The sequence below is a fragment of the Australozyma saopauloensis genome, chromosome 3 (assembly GCF_035610405.1).
Source record: "Australozyma saopauloensis chromosome 3, complete sequence".
Classification (NCBI taxonomy): domain Eukaryota; kingdom Fungi; phylum Ascomycota; class Pichiomycetes; order Serinales; family Metschnikowiaceae; genus Australozyma; species Australozyma saopauloensis.
The window spans coordinates 979999-997326 of record NC_086133.1 but is presented as its reverse complement, the minus strand read 5'-3'; the positions used below and the strand labels follow the sequence as shown (position 1 = coordinate 997326).

At 47.2% G+C, this 17328-nt stretch overlaps 8 protein-coding genes across 8 annotated transcripts; 1 reads left to right on the top strand and 7 right to left on the bottom strand.

The window, feature by feature from the left end:
* Positions 1–1364: 1364 nt before the first annotated feature.
* PUMCH_002613 (uncharacterized protein) lies at positions 1365–5405 on the top strand (the record flags this gene model as incomplete). Its single annotated transcript, XM_063021614.1, has 1 exon — positions 1365–5405. The coding sequence occupies one exon, from the start codon at positions 1365–1367 to the stop codon at positions 5403–5405; it is 4041 nt and encodes a 1346-aa protein (XP_062877684.1).
* An 87-nt stretch (positions 5406–5492) lies between these two features.
* On the bottom strand, positions 5493–6605 carry PUMCH_002612 (uncharacterized protein; the record flags this gene model as incomplete). Its single annotated transcript, XM_063021613.1, has 1 exon — positions 5493–6605. One exon carries the CDS (start codon positions 6603–6605, stop codon positions 5493–5495), a length of 1113 nt encoding a protein of 370 aa, XP_062877683.1.
* Positions 6606–7256: 651 nt separating this feature from the next.
* Positions 7257–8663, bottom strand: PUMCH_002611 (uncharacterized protein; the record flags this gene model as incomplete). Its single annotated transcript, XM_063021612.1, has 1 exon — positions 7257–8663. The coding sequence occupies one exon, from the start codon at positions 8661–8663 to the stop codon at positions 7257–7259; it is 1407 nt and encodes a 468-aa protein (XP_062877682.1).
* A 566-nt stretch (positions 8664–9229) lies between these two features.
* Positions 9230–10252, bottom strand: PUMCH_002610 (uncharacterized protein; the record flags this gene model as incomplete). Its single annotated transcript, XM_063021611.1, has 1 exon — positions 9230–10252. One exon carries the CDS (start codon positions 10250–10252, stop codon positions 9230–9232), a length of 1023 nt encoding a protein of 340 aa, XP_062877681.1.
* Positions 10253–10624: 372 nt separating this feature from the next.
* Positions 10625–11686, bottom strand: PUMCH_002609 (uncharacterized protein; the record flags this gene model as incomplete). The annotated part of the gene is made up of 1 exon (XM_063021610.1): positions 10625–11686. One exon carries the CDS (start codon positions 11684–11686, stop codon positions 10625–10627), a length of 1062 nt encoding a protein of 353 aa, XP_062877680.1.
* Positions 11687–12196: 510 nt separating this feature from the next.
* PUMCH_002608 (uncharacterized protein) lies at positions 12197–12811 on the bottom strand (the record flags this gene model as incomplete). Its single annotated transcript, XM_063021609.1, has 1 exon — positions 12197–12811. One exon carries the CDS (start codon positions 12809–12811, stop codon positions 12197–12199), a length of 615 nt encoding a protein of 204 aa, XP_062877679.1.
* Positions 12812–13335: 524 nt separating this feature from the next.
* Positions 13336–14412, bottom strand: PUMCH_002607 (uncharacterized protein; the record flags this gene model as incomplete). Its single annotated transcript, XM_063021608.1, has 1 exon — positions 13336–14412. One exon carries the CDS (start codon positions 14410–14412, stop codon positions 13336–13338), a length of 1077 nt encoding a protein of 358 aa, XP_062877678.1.
* Positions 14413–14693: 281 nt separating this feature from the next.
* On the bottom strand, positions 14694–15503 carry PUMCH_002606 (uncharacterized protein; the record flags this gene model as incomplete). The annotated part of the gene is made up of 1 exon (XM_063021607.1): positions 14694–15503. The coding sequence occupies one exon, from the start codon at positions 15501–15503 to the stop codon at positions 14694–14696; it is 810 nt and encodes a 269-aa protein (XP_062877677.1).
* Between the last annotated feature and the right edge of the window lie 1825 nt (positions 15504–17328).

Here is a 17328-nt window from a genome sequence, read left to right as displayed (position 1 = left end):
AATGCAAGCACTAACCTTAAATCCAATTGGGGTTGCCTTTGGGAGAGATTGCCCAAATTTAGGAGAAAGGATTTTTTTTGGGTTGTTTGATTAGTTTGTGTTTTTTAAGAAAAAATGTCTGTTTCTGGTTTCACCCCTGGGATCGTTTTATATGTGTTCACTGTAGTATCTTATGGCTGACCGCTGGTGGTGATGGTAGGACCTTCCATTCAGATGCCATGAAAATTAAGGTCACTGGGACCAAGCCACGAATGGCACGCTCCGTGTTTTATTTATGCCGGGCGAGAAATGCTTTGGAATTATTTTTTTTGATTTCGATGGTTTGGAAATTTTTCACGAAACACTCAAAAGATGTTAAATAGTAAAACTGAAGCCTCGCTGTCTAAATACGACCCGAAACAAAGAATACGGGTGGTACTTGCACTTACACTACTGGTGGTCCGACGCCAGCCTTCATAACCCAGATCGGCTGCAGTTCCCCATTGTTGGACAGAAGTGGTCCGAGGCAGTTGCAGCAGATAATAGCGAGTACCCAACGACAAACGACAAATAACAAACGACAAACGCTAGAACCTAATCATCACAAAAAAACTCCACAAAATTCAAAACCTTATCAACACCGAAATGCTCAGCGCCCCCCAAAAAATGACCACTCTTTCCAGAAAAATCATATCCCGCCCAGCACGCCTCATCTGGTCCGATGCCCATGACAGGTGCGAAAAGGGTCCTGTCTCAGAAATGGGCTTGACAATCCGAAACCGAATCGCGGGGCTGCGAAAAAAACACAGATCAAGAGTCGGACCGAGTCGCCCATTCCAGAAACGTATCGCTGCATGTGCCCAATCGGTCTGTTTTCGTTTTACATTCCGCCCATGGTTCTATCCGCATGAATAATCTGCCAACGGGTTGTGTCAAGCTGCATCCAGGGCGATGCTTCCTGCAGGGCAGATGTTTTTCAGAAAAGCGAGGCATCTCCGTCAATCGTACGTTTTCGTAAAAACAATAAGGTGCAAAATTGAGGATTGCCTTCTTATAATCGTCTAGAATATATTTGTGTGTTTTTATCTCCAAAAAATCCCTCAATTATCCCTTTTGCTGCCTCTTCACGCCAACCTGGCCCCTGCATCCCATTGACATCAAAACGCACTGTTAGCGCCGCGCAGGGACATCTGTTTACCTTTAGCCGAATCGGGCGGCCCACTGCAGTTGCCATGGTATTTGACCAAGACAGATCTGCAACCGTTGGAAAAATTTATCGGAATTCTAGACGCAAACCCCAATTGCCTCCCCAATCCTCTGCGATATCCATCCCACCTTGTCCCGTTGCGTTTAGTGTGCTTTAGCCCTCCTCGGTTCCTGCCGCGATGAATGTTTACAAGCGCTACGTTTCGGGAGAATACGACAAGTACTACCTCCAACAGAATCTGTGTCTGGACAAGGGCCACATTCAGATCCGACCGCTAGTGGGCCACTTCGACGTTTCCCCCAATCCTCACTCCAAAATACAGTCTACAGCTTATTGGCTTCTGGTGTTTCCCCAGGCCGCTTTTTTTTCAGGCTTCGACCCGATCTTCTTCGGCCATGTAGTCACCGTCGTGTACAAGAATACGGCGTCCAGCAAAATCAGCACCGTGTCCGTCACGAAGTTCGGCTGCAATGTCTATGAGAACATCGTGTTGGACTCCAGCTCGCGCTTCTGGCCTGCTTGCGAGAACTTGTCGGAAAGTCATCGCTCATCGAACGTGCGCAAGGCGCTCGCGATATCGAACTTGAAGAACTTCAACAAGTTGTGGAACAACCGGGGCATCGTGGAGTTCACCCGGCCCTGGGATGAGACGAACGCTGGCGCTCTAGCGAGCAGCATGAAGTTGATGGATGGCTACACGCCCACAGAACTAGGGGAACGCCTCCTCGCGCTCGGCCTCCTCCAGGTGCTGAACATGTCGTCTGTGTTGGTCGATCTTGTCTACGATAACATCAACGGGGGTGAAAAGGTCACCGCGCAGAATAACGCATTGGTGTCGCTACTAGGGACCCAGATGGACCAGCTCTTCGATCCTTTGCTTGAATACTCGCCCCAGGCAACGGACTACATGTATGTTCCTCCGACCCATGCTGATGCACGCGATGTGTTGTTCTCGAACGCTCTCACAAACGATGTGCTCAAGGAATTGCTCACTGTCCAGACAAACTACACCATGGGCTTGGTTGATATATTGCAAGATTTTATCATTCCCTTGCGAATCAGCCTTTTGTCAGACTCAGCTCCTGACCCATCTCCTGGCGAGGTCAGAGTCAACCAGGTCTTTCCTCCTACTATCGACGAGATTGCCAGAATCAATTGCATACTACACAACTCACTCAAATCCGCACAAGCACATGGATACATAGAGGTCTTCAAAGTCTTGGGTTGCTTGCTTCCTAGTTTCTACAATGCCTTTGTGAGACATCAAGCCAACATCCGCAAGTTCAACCTCAAGTATATGAAGTTTCTCAAACAGAATAACGTTTTTGAAGACCAGAAAATCAACAAACGTAGATACACTCCGCAGCAAGTGGAAAGTGTCATCTCGGGGTCTGTTTTTGAACTACCTAAGCTCAAACTTATCATCATGAGACTATACCAGAGCATCATCTCCCATCTTGAGAACTCTGGAATCGAAAACCTGGAATTGGACCCTGAGCTCACCTCTAATTACAAGACCATCATCGAAACCATCAATGCATTGGGCTTTAGCAATGAGCCAGTGGAAGTCCCAGCAAAGAAGCGCATCTTTACACCATCAGGAAGGCTTCTAATAGAGATCGCAAAAGGCTGGCCAGAGGAGCTTCAGTATGGCTGGACAAACAGAAAAGTTCTTGCAGTTTATGAAGTCGTGTCAACATTCACAAAAACAGTCGAGATCCTCATCATTTTCACTGATTATTTATTATTTCTTGACATTGCACAGCTTATTCCTGGAAATGAGCGACTCAAATTTGCTGATGTGATAATGAACTCCTTGATCAATCGAATCCCACTCCCGAAGCTCTCATACGAAACTGACTTGAGAGTGAAATACTGGTGTGATATAGATAGACTCATTGTGAAGTCGTTCGATGGAGTGTATGGTAAATGTTTGTCTTTGACAACTTATGCTGGCAATTCGTTCAAACTGAAGCAACAGACCCAACCAACATTTTCACTCATCTACGATTTCCTGACCGAGTTAGAGTCTAACAGTACTTGCAACAAGATAATGAGTTCAATCACCAAAGCCCAAATTCTTCACAAATCTACAGCTTTCCATCTATTCAACTATTCTGAACCTGACCTCACTCGTTACTATTGTGCGCATGACCAAGAGGAATACAAGAACGAGAAAATGAAAGCGCCAATAGTCATTCTACTCAATATCTCTAAAAAAGAGATTGAGGACATATTTGCAACAAACCCTCAGGTCGGAATGGTGATAGCGTTGTCCTCATTGAACGACTACACCATGCATATTTTCGGATACAATAGACAAAGAAGCTATGAAGTCAAGGAGGTTGTTTCAATTGAAAATCTCATAGAGTTGTTGAAAGAAATCATTGCCAAGAGCATGTGCAGCATTTTCCACTCCAGCACAATGTCTAAGGAATTGATTCTCTCTGGAGAGAAACTACTCGAATTGTTCTACACCAGCAACTTAACCAAACACCACAGCATGGATAAGGTTGATGATAGCAACTCCCATAAACAAAAGCTGTCTAGCGAAGGTAGTAGGGACTCTAAGACAGAGGCCTTCCAGGCTTATTCGCAATATCCCACTTCCATGGCCATTGATGATAATTCCGAAAGTGTGCTGGCAGGCCTCGTAATCAAATCATCTGAGTCTACTGACCTGGGATCTGGGCAAGAATCAAATTTGAAAAAGAGAAGATCAGGAGTTTTTAGCATCTTACTGAAATTAAAGACAAGAAGCAAGAGTTCAGACCTCGGTGCCCATGAAGACGAGCACGATGATAACGATTTGGAAGATTTAGATCATCCAGAGGGAAAGCAAATTGTATACAAACGTTTGTACAAACCGGAGCCCTCTTTGAGAGAGGATACTACGGTCATTTGCGATCAGAAGAAACTGGAAAAAGAAAATCCAGACAGGGCCCAGGAAAGAGCTATCGAGTATCCGCTTCCTGACATAGCTTCAAAACCTAAAATGATCGGCGAGCCCACTCGGAAAGTGTCAGTACACTCAGCTTTGAGCCGCGAGAGATCACTCGATTTTGCCACCGAATTCCAATTCCCAGCATCGCCAGAGCAGAAACCCACTACTCGTGCTCCCGCTCCGACGGTGAAGACTGGCGCGGTACAGAAAGATACACTGAACTATGCATCGAACATCGAGGAGGCAGACTGGCAGAGGACCAAGTTGAGAACAAATCGCCATGAAAACAGGAATTACGACAAAGAAACTACGGTTTCGGAAGGCCATTGTATTAGGCTTCGTACTCTACTCTCTCCGCCTTCTGTCAAATCGAGTAAGACTGAGATTAAAGCCGTAAAGCCGACATCATCAGCCCTTTCAACACAGAAGTTTACCGCGCAAACAAATCTTCTGCCACCCTCGCCGCCAAAAATACCACAGTTGGAACCATCGCGAGAGCCCATTCGAGACGTTGAAGAAGAACCATCAGCTCCTCAAGCAGAGATAGATATTGAAAGAAATGATATGAGAGCCGATTCTTCCAAGGGAATTTCTGGCTCACTTTACAAAAAGTTCAAATCATATCAATCGCTTCCAGACTTTCTATTGAGCAATGACTCCGAGCCTAATTGGACTGTAGTCAACGAAGCTTCAGTCACTCAGTCGAAGCCGCCAAAGTCATTGACCTCGAGCAGTTTAGGGTCTGATATACTCCAAGCCCGTATTTTCTTCGAGCTGCAAACTGATCTCAAAGCTCAGTATGTCTTTGATGACAGCTTCTCGGTCGAAGCAATGAATAAGCTTCTTCTGGGCACAGACAGTTTCAACGATATCAAGAAAAAGGCTATGCTGCAATCCCCTTCGTCATCCGTGGTTGTTACTGAGTTTGGCCGCCAACTTGATAGAGAGTTTTGTTCAAAAATAAGTATTGACGACTTCCATTTTGAAGAGCAGGACGACTACGATGGAAAAACTATTTACGCTGAGCATGAGCTGCTCAAGTCGCCCACTTTCACGCCGGGACTGTTCCAAGAAATGGTCAATGCTGATAGGGAAAATACTGGATACCAAAGTGAGGAGTTTGCTGCATGCGGAGCAGTCTCTTCTTCGTGTAGTGACATGACGCTTTTCAATGAACACCGCACGGAAAGTGTTGAACACGGCCTTTACAAGCGAGACGAATTTGCGTCTCTCATGTATTTGTCAGCGGTCCTCGATGGAACAGTTACTGTATAAGTCTTTGTAATTGTTAAGTTATGGTATGATATGTTTATGGTACTATAAATGCGATGTCTCAAATCTAGTTTTTATTCGTATTCTTCATTATTGCTTCAACTGCTTGATGACAGCCTCAACGATGGCGTCACCCACCTCCTGGGTGGAGCTCAGACCTCTCAAGTCGGCCGTTCTGATACCAGCATCAATAACGTCACCAACGGCTCTCTCCAAAGCGTCAGCCTCCTTGCCACAGTCCAAGGACAATCTCAACATCATAGCCACAGACAAAATGGTGGCAACAGGGTTGACCTTGTTGGCAGGCAAGTCGGGAGCAGAACCGTGGCATGGCTCGTACAAACCGAAAGCGGTGTTGGTGTCAGGCAAAGAAGCCAAAGAAGCAGAAGGCAAGAGACCCAACGAGCCTGGAATGACAGAGGCCTCATCGGAGATGATGTCACCGAACATGTTGGAGGTGATGACGATACCATTGAGCTTGGTAGGGTTCTGGACCAAGATCATGGCAGCGGAGTCAATGAGCTGATGCTGGATGGTCAATTGAGGGAACTCCTCGGACATGACCTTGTCGACGGTCTTTCTCCACAAACGAGAAGAGGCCAACACGTTGGCCTTGTCCAAGGACCACACAGGCAAAGGTGGGTTGTGTTGCAAAGCCATGAAAGCGGCCATTCTGGTGATACGGGTCACCTCGCTCACAGAGTACTTCTCGGTGTCCCAGGCCTCGTCGCCGTTAGGGCTCTGGTCCTGTTCTTGTCTCTCACCGAAGTAGATTCCACCCACCAACTCACGCACCACCGTGAAGTTGGTGCCGCGGACAACCTCCGCCTTCAAAGGCGACAACTCCAAGAGCTTCTCGGAAACAAAGTTGCATGGACGCAAGTTGGCGTAGAGCCCCAACTCTTTACGGATCTTCAACAAGCCCTGCTCGGGTCTGACCGTGCCAGTACCCCATTTAGGGCCACCCACAGCACCCAACAACACGGCGTCCGAGGCCTTGGCCGAGTCCAACGAAGCGTCGGGCAATGGCTCGCCGGTGGCATCGATGGCAGCACCTCCGATCAAGTGGTTCTCGAACTCGAACTTGATTTGTTGGTGAGGGGTGTTTTCCTGGATGGCCTGGAGGACCTTGACGGCCTCGGCGACGATCTCGGTGCCGACGTGGTCACCGGGAAGAAGAGTGATTTTTTTAGTGACGGCCATTGTGTGGAAAAGTAGTTGGGGTGGAAATTTTCCGGGGAAGACGTGGGATATATGAGGTGGAAAATTTCCCCGGTAGCGGGCCGGAGTGGGTGCGGAACAGGTGAGACATGGGAGGTCCGACAAGGCGGAGGGCCCGAGGGAGAATGGAGAAAATTGGCTGAAATAGGGAATGGCGGATAGGGATAGAGAATTTTTTTTAGTGGTTTTGAGCCCTTTTTGTTTGGTTTCAGATTTTGGCTACATGGCGCTTTTGAGGTATATGGTTATGTGGTGAGATTTAGTGGGACAGACTAGAGGATGGTTAATTGTGGATGGAGATAACTTAAAGGGTTCATGTTTAAAATGAGTAGAAAAAAATTGGTGGAATTTATTAAGTTTGAATTCTTTTTTCAAGAAAATGAGTCGTTGACAGTACATACCTCTTGACTTGACAGAGGGATCAGTAGAACCTCGAGCAGCTCAACCTAGAGACTTTGTATTGTGTGGTTTCATGAATCGTGCTACTTGGTTCAGACAAAAATGCAATGCTTTTCAATTACAATTTCAACGGCTGTCTTTAGAAGATTTTATTGACTTCATACAAATTTGTACACCACAAAGGGCTCTGGTCATAAAGATAAATACAAGATGGAAGAGAAGGGTTCGCCGCGATTAATGACCGCTCCATTCAATGGTGTTCAAGTCAATGCCATCTTGCACCATCTCCCACAATGGAGACATTTGTCTCAAGAACTCAACACGTTCATTGATTGCCTTGATGACATAGTCCACCTCAGCCTCTGTGGTGAAACGTCCAATACCGAAACGAATAGAAGAATGGGCCAATGCATCGTCTGCGCCAAGGGCGTGCAAAACGTACGATGGCTCCAATGAAGCAGAAGTGCAGGCGGAACCAGAGGAAAGAGCGATATCCTTCAAAGCCATGAGGAGAGATTCTCCCTCAATGTATGCGAACGAAATGTTAACACATCCGGGGTATTGCTTGGACTGGTCGGAGGCAACACCATTGAACTGGGTCTCGGGAATCAGCAACAAACCATTCTTCAACTTGTTGGAGAGCTTCTCGATGTAAGCCTTGTCGTAGGCCAGCTCTTGGGTCATAAGTCTAGCAGCTTCACCGAAACCGGCCACCAAGGGAGGAGCCAAGGTACCAGATCTCAAGCCTCTCTCCTGGCCACCACCGGTGATGATAGGGTCCAATCTAACTCTAGGTCTTCTTCTGACATAGCACGCACCGATGCCCTTGGGACCGTAAATTTTGTGCGAACTGATGGACATCAAGTCAATGTTCATTTCGTTGACGTCGATGGGGATCTTACCGTAGGCCTGGGCGGCATCGGTATGGAAGAACACCTTGTTCTCTCTACAAATCTGGCCGATTTCCTTCAAAGGTTGGATGACACCGATCTCGTTGTTGACCGCCATGACGGAAACCAACGCGGTATCCTTGCGGATGGCCTTTCTCAACTCGTCCAAGTCGATCAAGCCCTCGGTGGACACAGGCAAGTACGTCACCTCGAAGCCCTCGTCCTGCAAGTGTCTGGCCGAGTCCAAAACACACTTGTGTTCTGTCTGGGTGGTGATGATGTGTTTCTTGGTGTTTTTGTAGAAGCGCGGCACACCCTTGATGGCCATGTTGTTGGACTCGGTCGCACCAGAGGTGAAGATGATCTCCTTGGGATCCGCACCAATCACGTCCGCAACGTGTTTCCGTGCAGCCTCCACCTCCTTCTCGGTTTCCCACCCGTACGAGTGCGTGGACGAGTGCGGGTTACCGTAGAGCCCCGTGTAGAACTGCAACATCTTGTCCAACACTCTGGGGTCCGTTTGTGTGGTGGCCTGGACATCCAAGTAGATCGGTCTTGTGCCGTACTTGGACTCGTCTCTGGTGGCGGACTTGAGCGAGATTGTGGATCCGGAGGGGGGCGTAGGCGTCGATGTTGGAGGGACGCTGGTGGCCAATGATCTTCTGCCCAAACAGGAAGCGGGCTGGCTCAGCGCAGCGGTGAGGCTGCGGAGATTTCGCACGGCCATGCGTTTGATGATTTCCGACATCATTGTGTGTTTTGTGTGGGGGGCCGGAGACGGGTGGTGGTTGTGTAGTGGGAGATTACGGGGTTGATGACGGAGCTGCGATGTGCGGGTTAGGAACCATAGAACGGGTGGTCCAAAAAATGAAAAAGAAGGGGAGTGGGTGCGAATGGAGGAGGGAGGATGGGAGAGAGGAGAAAAGATGGACGGAGAATAATTTGGGGATATTTAGAGGATCGGATGTTGTGGATTTGCTTTTGGAAAATTGGACCTGTGGTGCTTTTGTTCCGGTGGAGATTTTTAGTGTGGAAGTGAGCGGCGATTAGTAATGGTAGTAGGGAGGTACTGATAGACTTCCGAGAAGCTTATTAACTATGTAGGAGATCAAGAAAAGAAACTGAAAAAAGAAAAAAAAAAAATAGAAACGCAGACATTCAAGGTAGGGTTTCGGCGAGACGCTAGCGGGCTGGCGCGAGAGATTAGGGAATATTTCTAACATACACAAGAGGGGAGTCTGCAGACTTTCCGTGTTTCGTAAACCACAGCATTTGAAAAAACAATATTCATGAAATGGAGCAGAAAAAACAAACACATTACTCCTTTTTCTGTCTGGCAGCCTTCTTCAAGGCCCTGGTGCGGATGCTCTTGTGCATGTCAAAGTTCAACTTGTTGGCAACGCTGGAGTAGACACCCACAGTGGACTCAATGAAAAAGTGCATGAATGCATGGCTCCAGAATGGAGTCGACGTGGCATAACGGTCTTGCGCACCGCAACGTTTTCCAACGGATCTCAAAGTGGCCCTGACGAACAGCTTAGGGCCAGGAATGGTAGCGCTTGTTCTGCGGATCTTCGACATGGCCGAGGCGACGAGGTACGACACCACCAACTCCACATCAACGCCTTGCGGCTTCAATTCTCCGGCCAAAGCTGCAGACCACTGCTGCAAGAAAGCCTTCGAGCCAGAGTACACCGCCAAGTAGGGCGTGGGGAGAAGACCGCCAAAGGAGCCCATGGTCAAGATCAATCCACGCACGGACTTCTTCTCCTTGACGGTGGCCGTGATCACCGGAGCCACGGTCTGGGTGATTTTCAAGGTCACGATGTTGTTGATGGTGACAATGTCCGTCAATTCCTTTTCTGCGGTCTCCAAGAACGGAACGGGAATACTGTGCGATTGGCCCACATTGTTGACCAACACCGTCACTGGAAGTCCAGCAATGGCTTTCAGAATGGCCTCGTAATTCGCAGGATCATCTACAGACGCATCAAATGCCACCACCTTGGTCTGGACAGAGTACTTGCTTTCGATCTCGGAAGCAATGGCCTCCAACTTGGCCAAGGTTCTGGACACCAACACAACATTCAATCCCTTTGCAGCCAATTGGAAGGCGTACTCCTTTCCGATACCGTCCGAGGCGCCGGTGACGACTGCCCACAGACCTTTTTTGGCTCCGTACTTGTTGAAGTTTGTTGGAGCAGAGAGGAAGAGATCGTAGACTACAGAAAAAAATTGGAGACCGAACGAGATCAATTTATAGGCGCCCACAACCGTGGCAAGGGCTACAAACGCTTTGCCGAGGGGCGATTCGTGGAGAGACTCTATTGCTGCAAACATGGAGAAAGAGTAGTAGTAGTGATAGATCTATGGGGTTGGGTGAGGACCCGAATGAGTGTTTGGTGGGACGATTCGATTTTGTGTGGGGTGTATTTTATTTGAATGAATTTGAGAGGAATGCTTTGATTTGAGATCATTTATTTCTCAATTTATAGATGAGGATTCTGGCTTCAGACAGTTTTGGTGTTTCGTTGCTTAAGGTTCGCTATTTAAGTGGTCGTACATATCAGGGACCTGACTAAAGTGGTACCCCATAAAGAAACCAGGGAAATGAATAATCGGGAGTTAAATTGAATTAGTAGAAAATATATGAGTGGCAAGAGTCAGGTGACTGAAAATTTTTTTCTCCAACACCTGGATTTTGATTGCCAACTAGATGTACGAGAATTCTTCTAGTTTTTCAGAACACAACTCAACATTGATGGCGTCTCTCTTCGCGTAGAGGTCGAAAGTGGAAAGCGTGCACTCAAGCTTGATTGTTTCAGCTTGTAGCTTGGCAAGCTTCTCATTGATTATGGCCTCCTCTCGATAATTACTTTCCATTTGGGCCACAGCTTTCAGATCTTTAATGCCCAATATAGAAACCCAGGGATTGCTTGGTCGCGTAGCTTCAGTGTATGGCGACAGAGATCCATTTCGGAGACTATCATTACGGATCTTAGGATGGCCACGGTCAAACTTCGTATCTGGCCGGTCCTGCTCCCGGCGCCGAGGCGTCTCGTCTGATCTCTCTCCTCGGGGCTCTATGGAGCCTGAATGTTCTCTTGAATTGAAGGGCCTTTCCAGAGCTCCGTTGTGTGGACGATGGTTCTCACGGGCATCACTGTAACTTCTTCGTTGTTGATAGGGATCTCTGCCCTGATCGTCTCTGTGATCTCTGGGGTCTCTTTGATCTCTTTGGTCTCTTTGGTCTCTGGGGTCTCTTTGATCTCTATACTCCCTCTGGTCTCTTGAGTCTCTCCGATCTCTGTATTCTCTTTGATCTCTTTGGTCTCTTTGATCTCTCAGACCTCGGTAATCATGACTAGATGTGGGCTCTTCACGGTCACGTGGATCATAATCCTGATGATCTCTCAGACCTCTTTGCTCGCGCTGATCTCTATATTCTCGATCCCTGTGGTCACGACCATCTACGGAATCTCTATGGTCCTTGTAGTAACCCCGTGTTGATCCATTCTCGCCATGATAGGAGCCCAGCTCTCTACCATGACCATACGACTCTCTACTATTCTGATAGTTGCCTCTCGGACGACCGCTGCCGCCTCTTCCAGAGTAAGATGAGTTTCGAGAAGGACCTTGCAGATTGTAACCCCTGGATCCTCGGTATCCGCCTCTTCCACGGTCTCGGAACAGATCGTAGCGTCTATCTAGGTCCTGCCTATCGTTGCCACGGTACTGCGACTGTTGTCCGTAGTAGTCTGAGTCGTTGTTCATTAGAGATATGTAGTGTAGGTTTTAGAGTGATACTGTGAAGGAAAATGGGGTACTACATTGAAAAAGTGGAGGACTTTAAGAATAAAAGTTTTGATGGTCCAAATGATACTCTCTAGAATTGATGAGTCTCATTCGTCAATATTTTTGTTTTTGTCTTTATCCCCTACAGAAGTCTTAGTGGTTTGATCTGAAAATCGTCGCAAAAATGAAGTGAAAGTTCCTGATCTGAAAAATTACCAAGAGAGAGAGAGAGAGAAATATATATATATATATATAGAGAGAGAGAGAGAGAGCTTTGTTCTGAGTGAAATGGCCGTAAAGTTCAGTAATATGTCATCTTATGCTTTACAGCCAGCATTGACAACAAATGTATCGCTGTCGCAAACCACTTATCATCATATCTAATAACACTATAATCTCTATAAATAATGCGAAGCAACAGTAGCAAACTGTCTGATTTTCTAACGTTTGGCCGGTCTTCATCGAAGCCGCCGTTCTAATACACCGCCTCTACTCAAGTGCTTTGGCCTTGAGAGCCGACAGCAAGTTCGTATGCACAAGTTCATAACATCCGAGGAAAATAGCACCTCCAGCACTCACCCAGCTGGTTCTAGGACCAACGCCCTTCCAAAGCACTCCATATCCCTCCTCGGCAATCATCTGTTTGACCAACACCGAAACCTTTACACGCTCCGAGTGTAGCATAATTCTAGTTTTAATCACATCGAGTGGTGTCGTACTAGCAGCAGCCACACCTCCCGCAATGGAGCCGCAGATAGCTCCCTTTAGGAGAGACAACTCGGCATTGTCGTAGGACGACCAAAGCAGCTTCAATTTCTCGTATAGAGGGAACTGAATGACAGTGAAAGGAATTTCTCTCATGATGGTGGTATTCCAACCACGATACAAACCCCTAATTACACCTTCTCCGGACTTGTTCTTCAACAAGTATTGCAAGTTAGCCCAAGAGGTAGACTTACCACCAATACCAACTACACCGGCCTGCGTTCTCTGCTTGATAACCTCAGCAGGCACACGAACCAAACACGCAGCCACCTCTCCAGACATGGCACTGACCATATGGCTGACTGGTGCTGGAAGCTTATCTTTGGTAGAAGCCTTCATACCATCATAAGTGACAAAAAACAAGGATGCAGATGGGGCCAGCGCTACCAATGCCGTTCCCAATCCTTTGTAAATACCATGCCATCCTCCGTTGGCGAAAAAGCCTCCTCTAGCCTGTAAACGAGTCTTTACTGTGTCGATGGGAAAGAAGGCAAGATCGGTGGAGGTACCTGCGCAGCCACCAGCCTTATATTGTTAGTAGATGTACATGATACATTTGCGGATGTTTACATACCACTAGAGACGTGAAAAACGCCGTGTTGTCCATGGTCTTGTTGTACCTGTTGGAATTTTCAGCCGAGATCGGGAGAAGAATAGAGACTCAATGATTCTGGAGTAAAGAAAAGATGAAATTACAGAGAAAAAGGGTGATCTGATTACGGAAAGATCCATTAAATTGTCTAATTATTTTTTCTGGTCTCCATAGGTGTGCAATTATCGTATTCGGTTCTTTTACTTGTGACTCTGAGACATCTGAGTCGCACTGTTCCAAATTGAGTCATCTTGAATCGATATGGTCGTACTCATCTAGGACACACAACGAACAGCTTTCCCATCCTTTTCTTCTTGGCATATTTTAGAATCACGGCGTCGGCCTTCTTGGTTGCGGGAATGAACTCCTCCACGTAGGGCAAGAACTCGTCGTAGTCCCAATCCTTGGTGATCTTGAACATGTCCTTGATCCGGGCATGGATCTCCGGACTAAGCGTTTCTTTATTTAGATATTGTAATCTTCCTGCCAACGGCCTGTAGAAGTGGCCCCGTAGAACCTTCAAGTCCAACAGCGCATTGAAAAAGGGCGGGAGACTCGACTTCCATTGTAGTAGTAGGTCCTTGTCGCTAGTAGCGGTCGCCAACTTTTTCAACGACATGATTCCAAACCATTTGGCAATCTCGGGTCTATTTAAAGATAGCTCATTGTCCTTGCATTCACAAAATTTCCCGGCAATTGTTTCTAGTACCAGCCGAGTAAATTTACTATTCTCACTGGCCAAGCGAGGCGCCATTTCCTCTAAAGTGAAGCTCGACCACTTTTCAGCAATTGCCACCGCAATGATCGTATAAAGCACGTTCGTGACAAAGTCCGGAGATAAAATCACCGCGATACCATCGATCTCACTTCCACAAAGCGCATGCCATTGAGACTGGAAACATGTGCGGGCGATTGGCGAGCTCTGCATCAATGATTCCACAGAGAGAGGTACGGACCCGACAAGCAGCTCTGCTGTACCATCGTAGAGCGGCAACCCGGCGGTCTCAATTTCGCCCAGTGAAGGTGTAAGCTCGTATAGATACGAGCACAGACCAACAGCAAGAAGACTACTGGAGGAATCGGGACCCAGACCCATCAATTTCCGACCGACGGCAGGAACTTGCAAATCCTCGACAACGAGTTGTGTGTTCGAATGGTTCATTTGTCTGACTGTGTAGGTTTCGGACTCGGTACAAAGAACCAAGTGGTTTTTCCTTGACAGCGGCAGCTTGAATTCCAAAACGTTATCCGGCGTTTTCAAGTACTCGAGCAACTCCTTCGGGAGCTGCATGAGCTTGTATTTGTGGTCATCTGAGCCGCCAATTTGGCTGTAGACAGAGAAAGACATGTCTTAGATCGTAGATACGCGTCTGGGAAGATAAGATAGAGATAAAGTGGGATAGATCAAAAAAAGTAGTAAAATGATGTGTTTATACTAAATTGTGAACAAAAGTCGAATTTGCGATTTCCAAACGGATTGAGTTATCGTTTGACTACTTGACTGTGTCTTATGATACGGAACTAGAAGCAGTGAAAAATTACCACTCTACAATGAAATGCCTGGAGCATCACAATAATTCAAATTTATTTGCAGCCAAAATATACATACTGATGAACCGAATCCCGAAACTAGGTCTGGGTCTCAAGGAATGCGTCAATGTCGATCTCATCAACCTTGGCGTGGCCAGCCAAAGTCTGTGCCTTCTTGTTTTCCTCCTCATAACGAATTCTCTCGATTCTCTGCACAGCACTCCAGCCCTTCACTGGAGCCTTCAACAGGAATGGAGCCAACCACCGGGTCACTTCCTTGAAGTGGTCACCCAATGACACTACCTCAAGAATCAAGTCCTCAATACAAATGAAGCCGAGGTCATCGCCGAACTTCTTCTCGACGTCATCGTTGTTATCAAGCTTTGTGTACGGAAGCTCGGAGTCTGAGTCTGTGTTAGGAATCTCGGCTCTCTTTTGGAACAAATGACGAACAGAGGCCAACGAGGGAGTACCCACGACGATGTATGGCAGAACCACTTTCAAAGCGGTCTCGACGGCAGGCGACATCTTGATGAAGACACCCTGGTTTGGCTCCTCCAATCTCATCACTTTGAGAACGGCGAGGGCTTTCTCTGGAATACGTTGTAATTTGTTTTGGGGAGTGATGCGAATGACAAATAAAAGACGAGGGTCGACCTCCTTAGCGGAGGAAACCTTCTTTTTGTTTTCGTGCTTCAAGATGTTCTCGATTCTCTTCTTTTCGATGGTGCTCAAGGCATTCTTCAAGGCCAAGGTTTCTGCTCTGACGAACTTACTCTTGGGGATGAGTCTCTTTCTTTCAGCTTTTTCTTTGAGCACACGGGCGGCTTCTTGTTTTTCGATTCTTTTACGGTCGGCATTCTTACGTTTGCGCAAAAGGACCTCTTGGTCGTTGTTGAGGACAGCCATTGTAGATCAATCACAGTAGTTTTTTCAATGCGATGAGCTGCGAGATGAGCATGGGGTACAGATAAGAGATGGGGTGTGGGAGGGAGTGAGAGAAACAAAAAGAAAAAGATAAAAGCTGAAAAGTTGAAGAAGTGAATCTAAGGAAGATATTATCGTTGTGTAAAACTAGCGTTTTTTTTTTTTATGTCAGCAACTTTCGTGGTAGTTGTTGAGCCCTGCTCCATTCTGTCTGAAATAGCATCCAGAGGAACTGAAGACATGACGTTTACACGTCAAGAAAGTGACAAGAAACGAAGAACGGGAATATCTTCCCACTCCATGATTCATTCGAAAATGCTTACTAACATAGACTCGGGTGTGGAAGTCGAGGTGCCACTGTCTGTAACAGGTATTAACCCCGAGAACGTAAATGGAAAGTTACGATTTGCGGCGCGATTCATCCATTTTTTAAGCTAGGGATACATACCATTGTCGCAAAGATTAACTAAGGCAACTATCTCCGAACCATGGCAGCCACTGGCTCGCAAAAAGTCTAAATCGTGACAGATAGGACATTTTTCGCCCGAATATTCGATTCTTTGCCACGGCACCCCTATCAGACTACTGCTAACGTTGGCTGTAAAAGCGCCTGTACACATCGCATGAAGTCTTAGTCATAAGAAAGCGTGCATTACGCCGGGACTATTCACAGGCGAAAAAAAAAATGCGGGTATGCGCTCTGAGAGGCTTTGCGAGTGCACAGCAATAGATTTGATTTGATGGACATGTGGTTATTACGTGAACTAGCCAGCTGTAGATTACTCAGAGGAGGAGGAAAACTCACGCAACTTTTACCGGCCGTCCCCTGTAAATTCTAGCCGGGTTATGTGTCAACCTTAACAACCAACCCAAGTGACACCACCCGCACACGAACCAAGGTGTTTGACAGCAGGCTCCTTTTGTGCTGTAGCTTGGCATAATTTTTCACCTATCTGACAATTCCGCGCCAGATTGTTGACCGTTTCTCGCCTAGGTTTTGTCCGTCACAATGTGCGGGTAAAACTGCAGGTCGCTGATGAGGGAACGGCTGCAAGGCAATGGTGAGCTCAATGTAGACTACAGTCCAGGAAAGCGGAATGTGGGTATGCGGTGGAGAAGGTTATGGAAGCATACGGCAATTAGAGACTCTCAGGCTGCGGGTTGGTCGACATCCATACCCTACCCACCAGCAAAAACGCAGACCACGGAAGCGGAGTTTGCAGCCCTTGGTTAAGACAGCACACGTAGAAGCGCTAGCTTGTTATCTGCAGCGGCGCTTCAGGATATACGTTTTCGCGTATGCACGCCGGTCCTGGATGGCAGCGGCACTGCAGGGCGGGTAATCATGCGACCTGCCTATCTCGACTGGGTCAAGATGGATGCAAACTGACCCACCCTCAATGAGGCAACCGGACGAAGAATGTAAACCCCAGATTGAGAGCGCGCCATTGGCTACTGCCCAGTGTGCATTATCGAAAACGATCAGAAGAGCCTAATTGAACGAAACGACATGGCCTGGTTATTCGGAAATAGTGCCGCTTTCCTCCCTAACCCCCCTTTATGTTCGTAATTACTATCTGAGACTTCAAACGGAAGGCTCGCCTAAAGTAGCTTCGGCTAGCTACCTTTATTACCAGATGTGTCAACGCAACGAAGCCCTGAAGGCCTCCCGCGCAATATAAAATTCAAATTGCTCTGCATCTACAAGATTAGGAAACAGCAAAGACACACAGTCTACCAAAGTGTGACACTCTCCGCTTCGAACGCACTATCTTTCCGCACAATCTTCCCACCCCACCCATCTCCA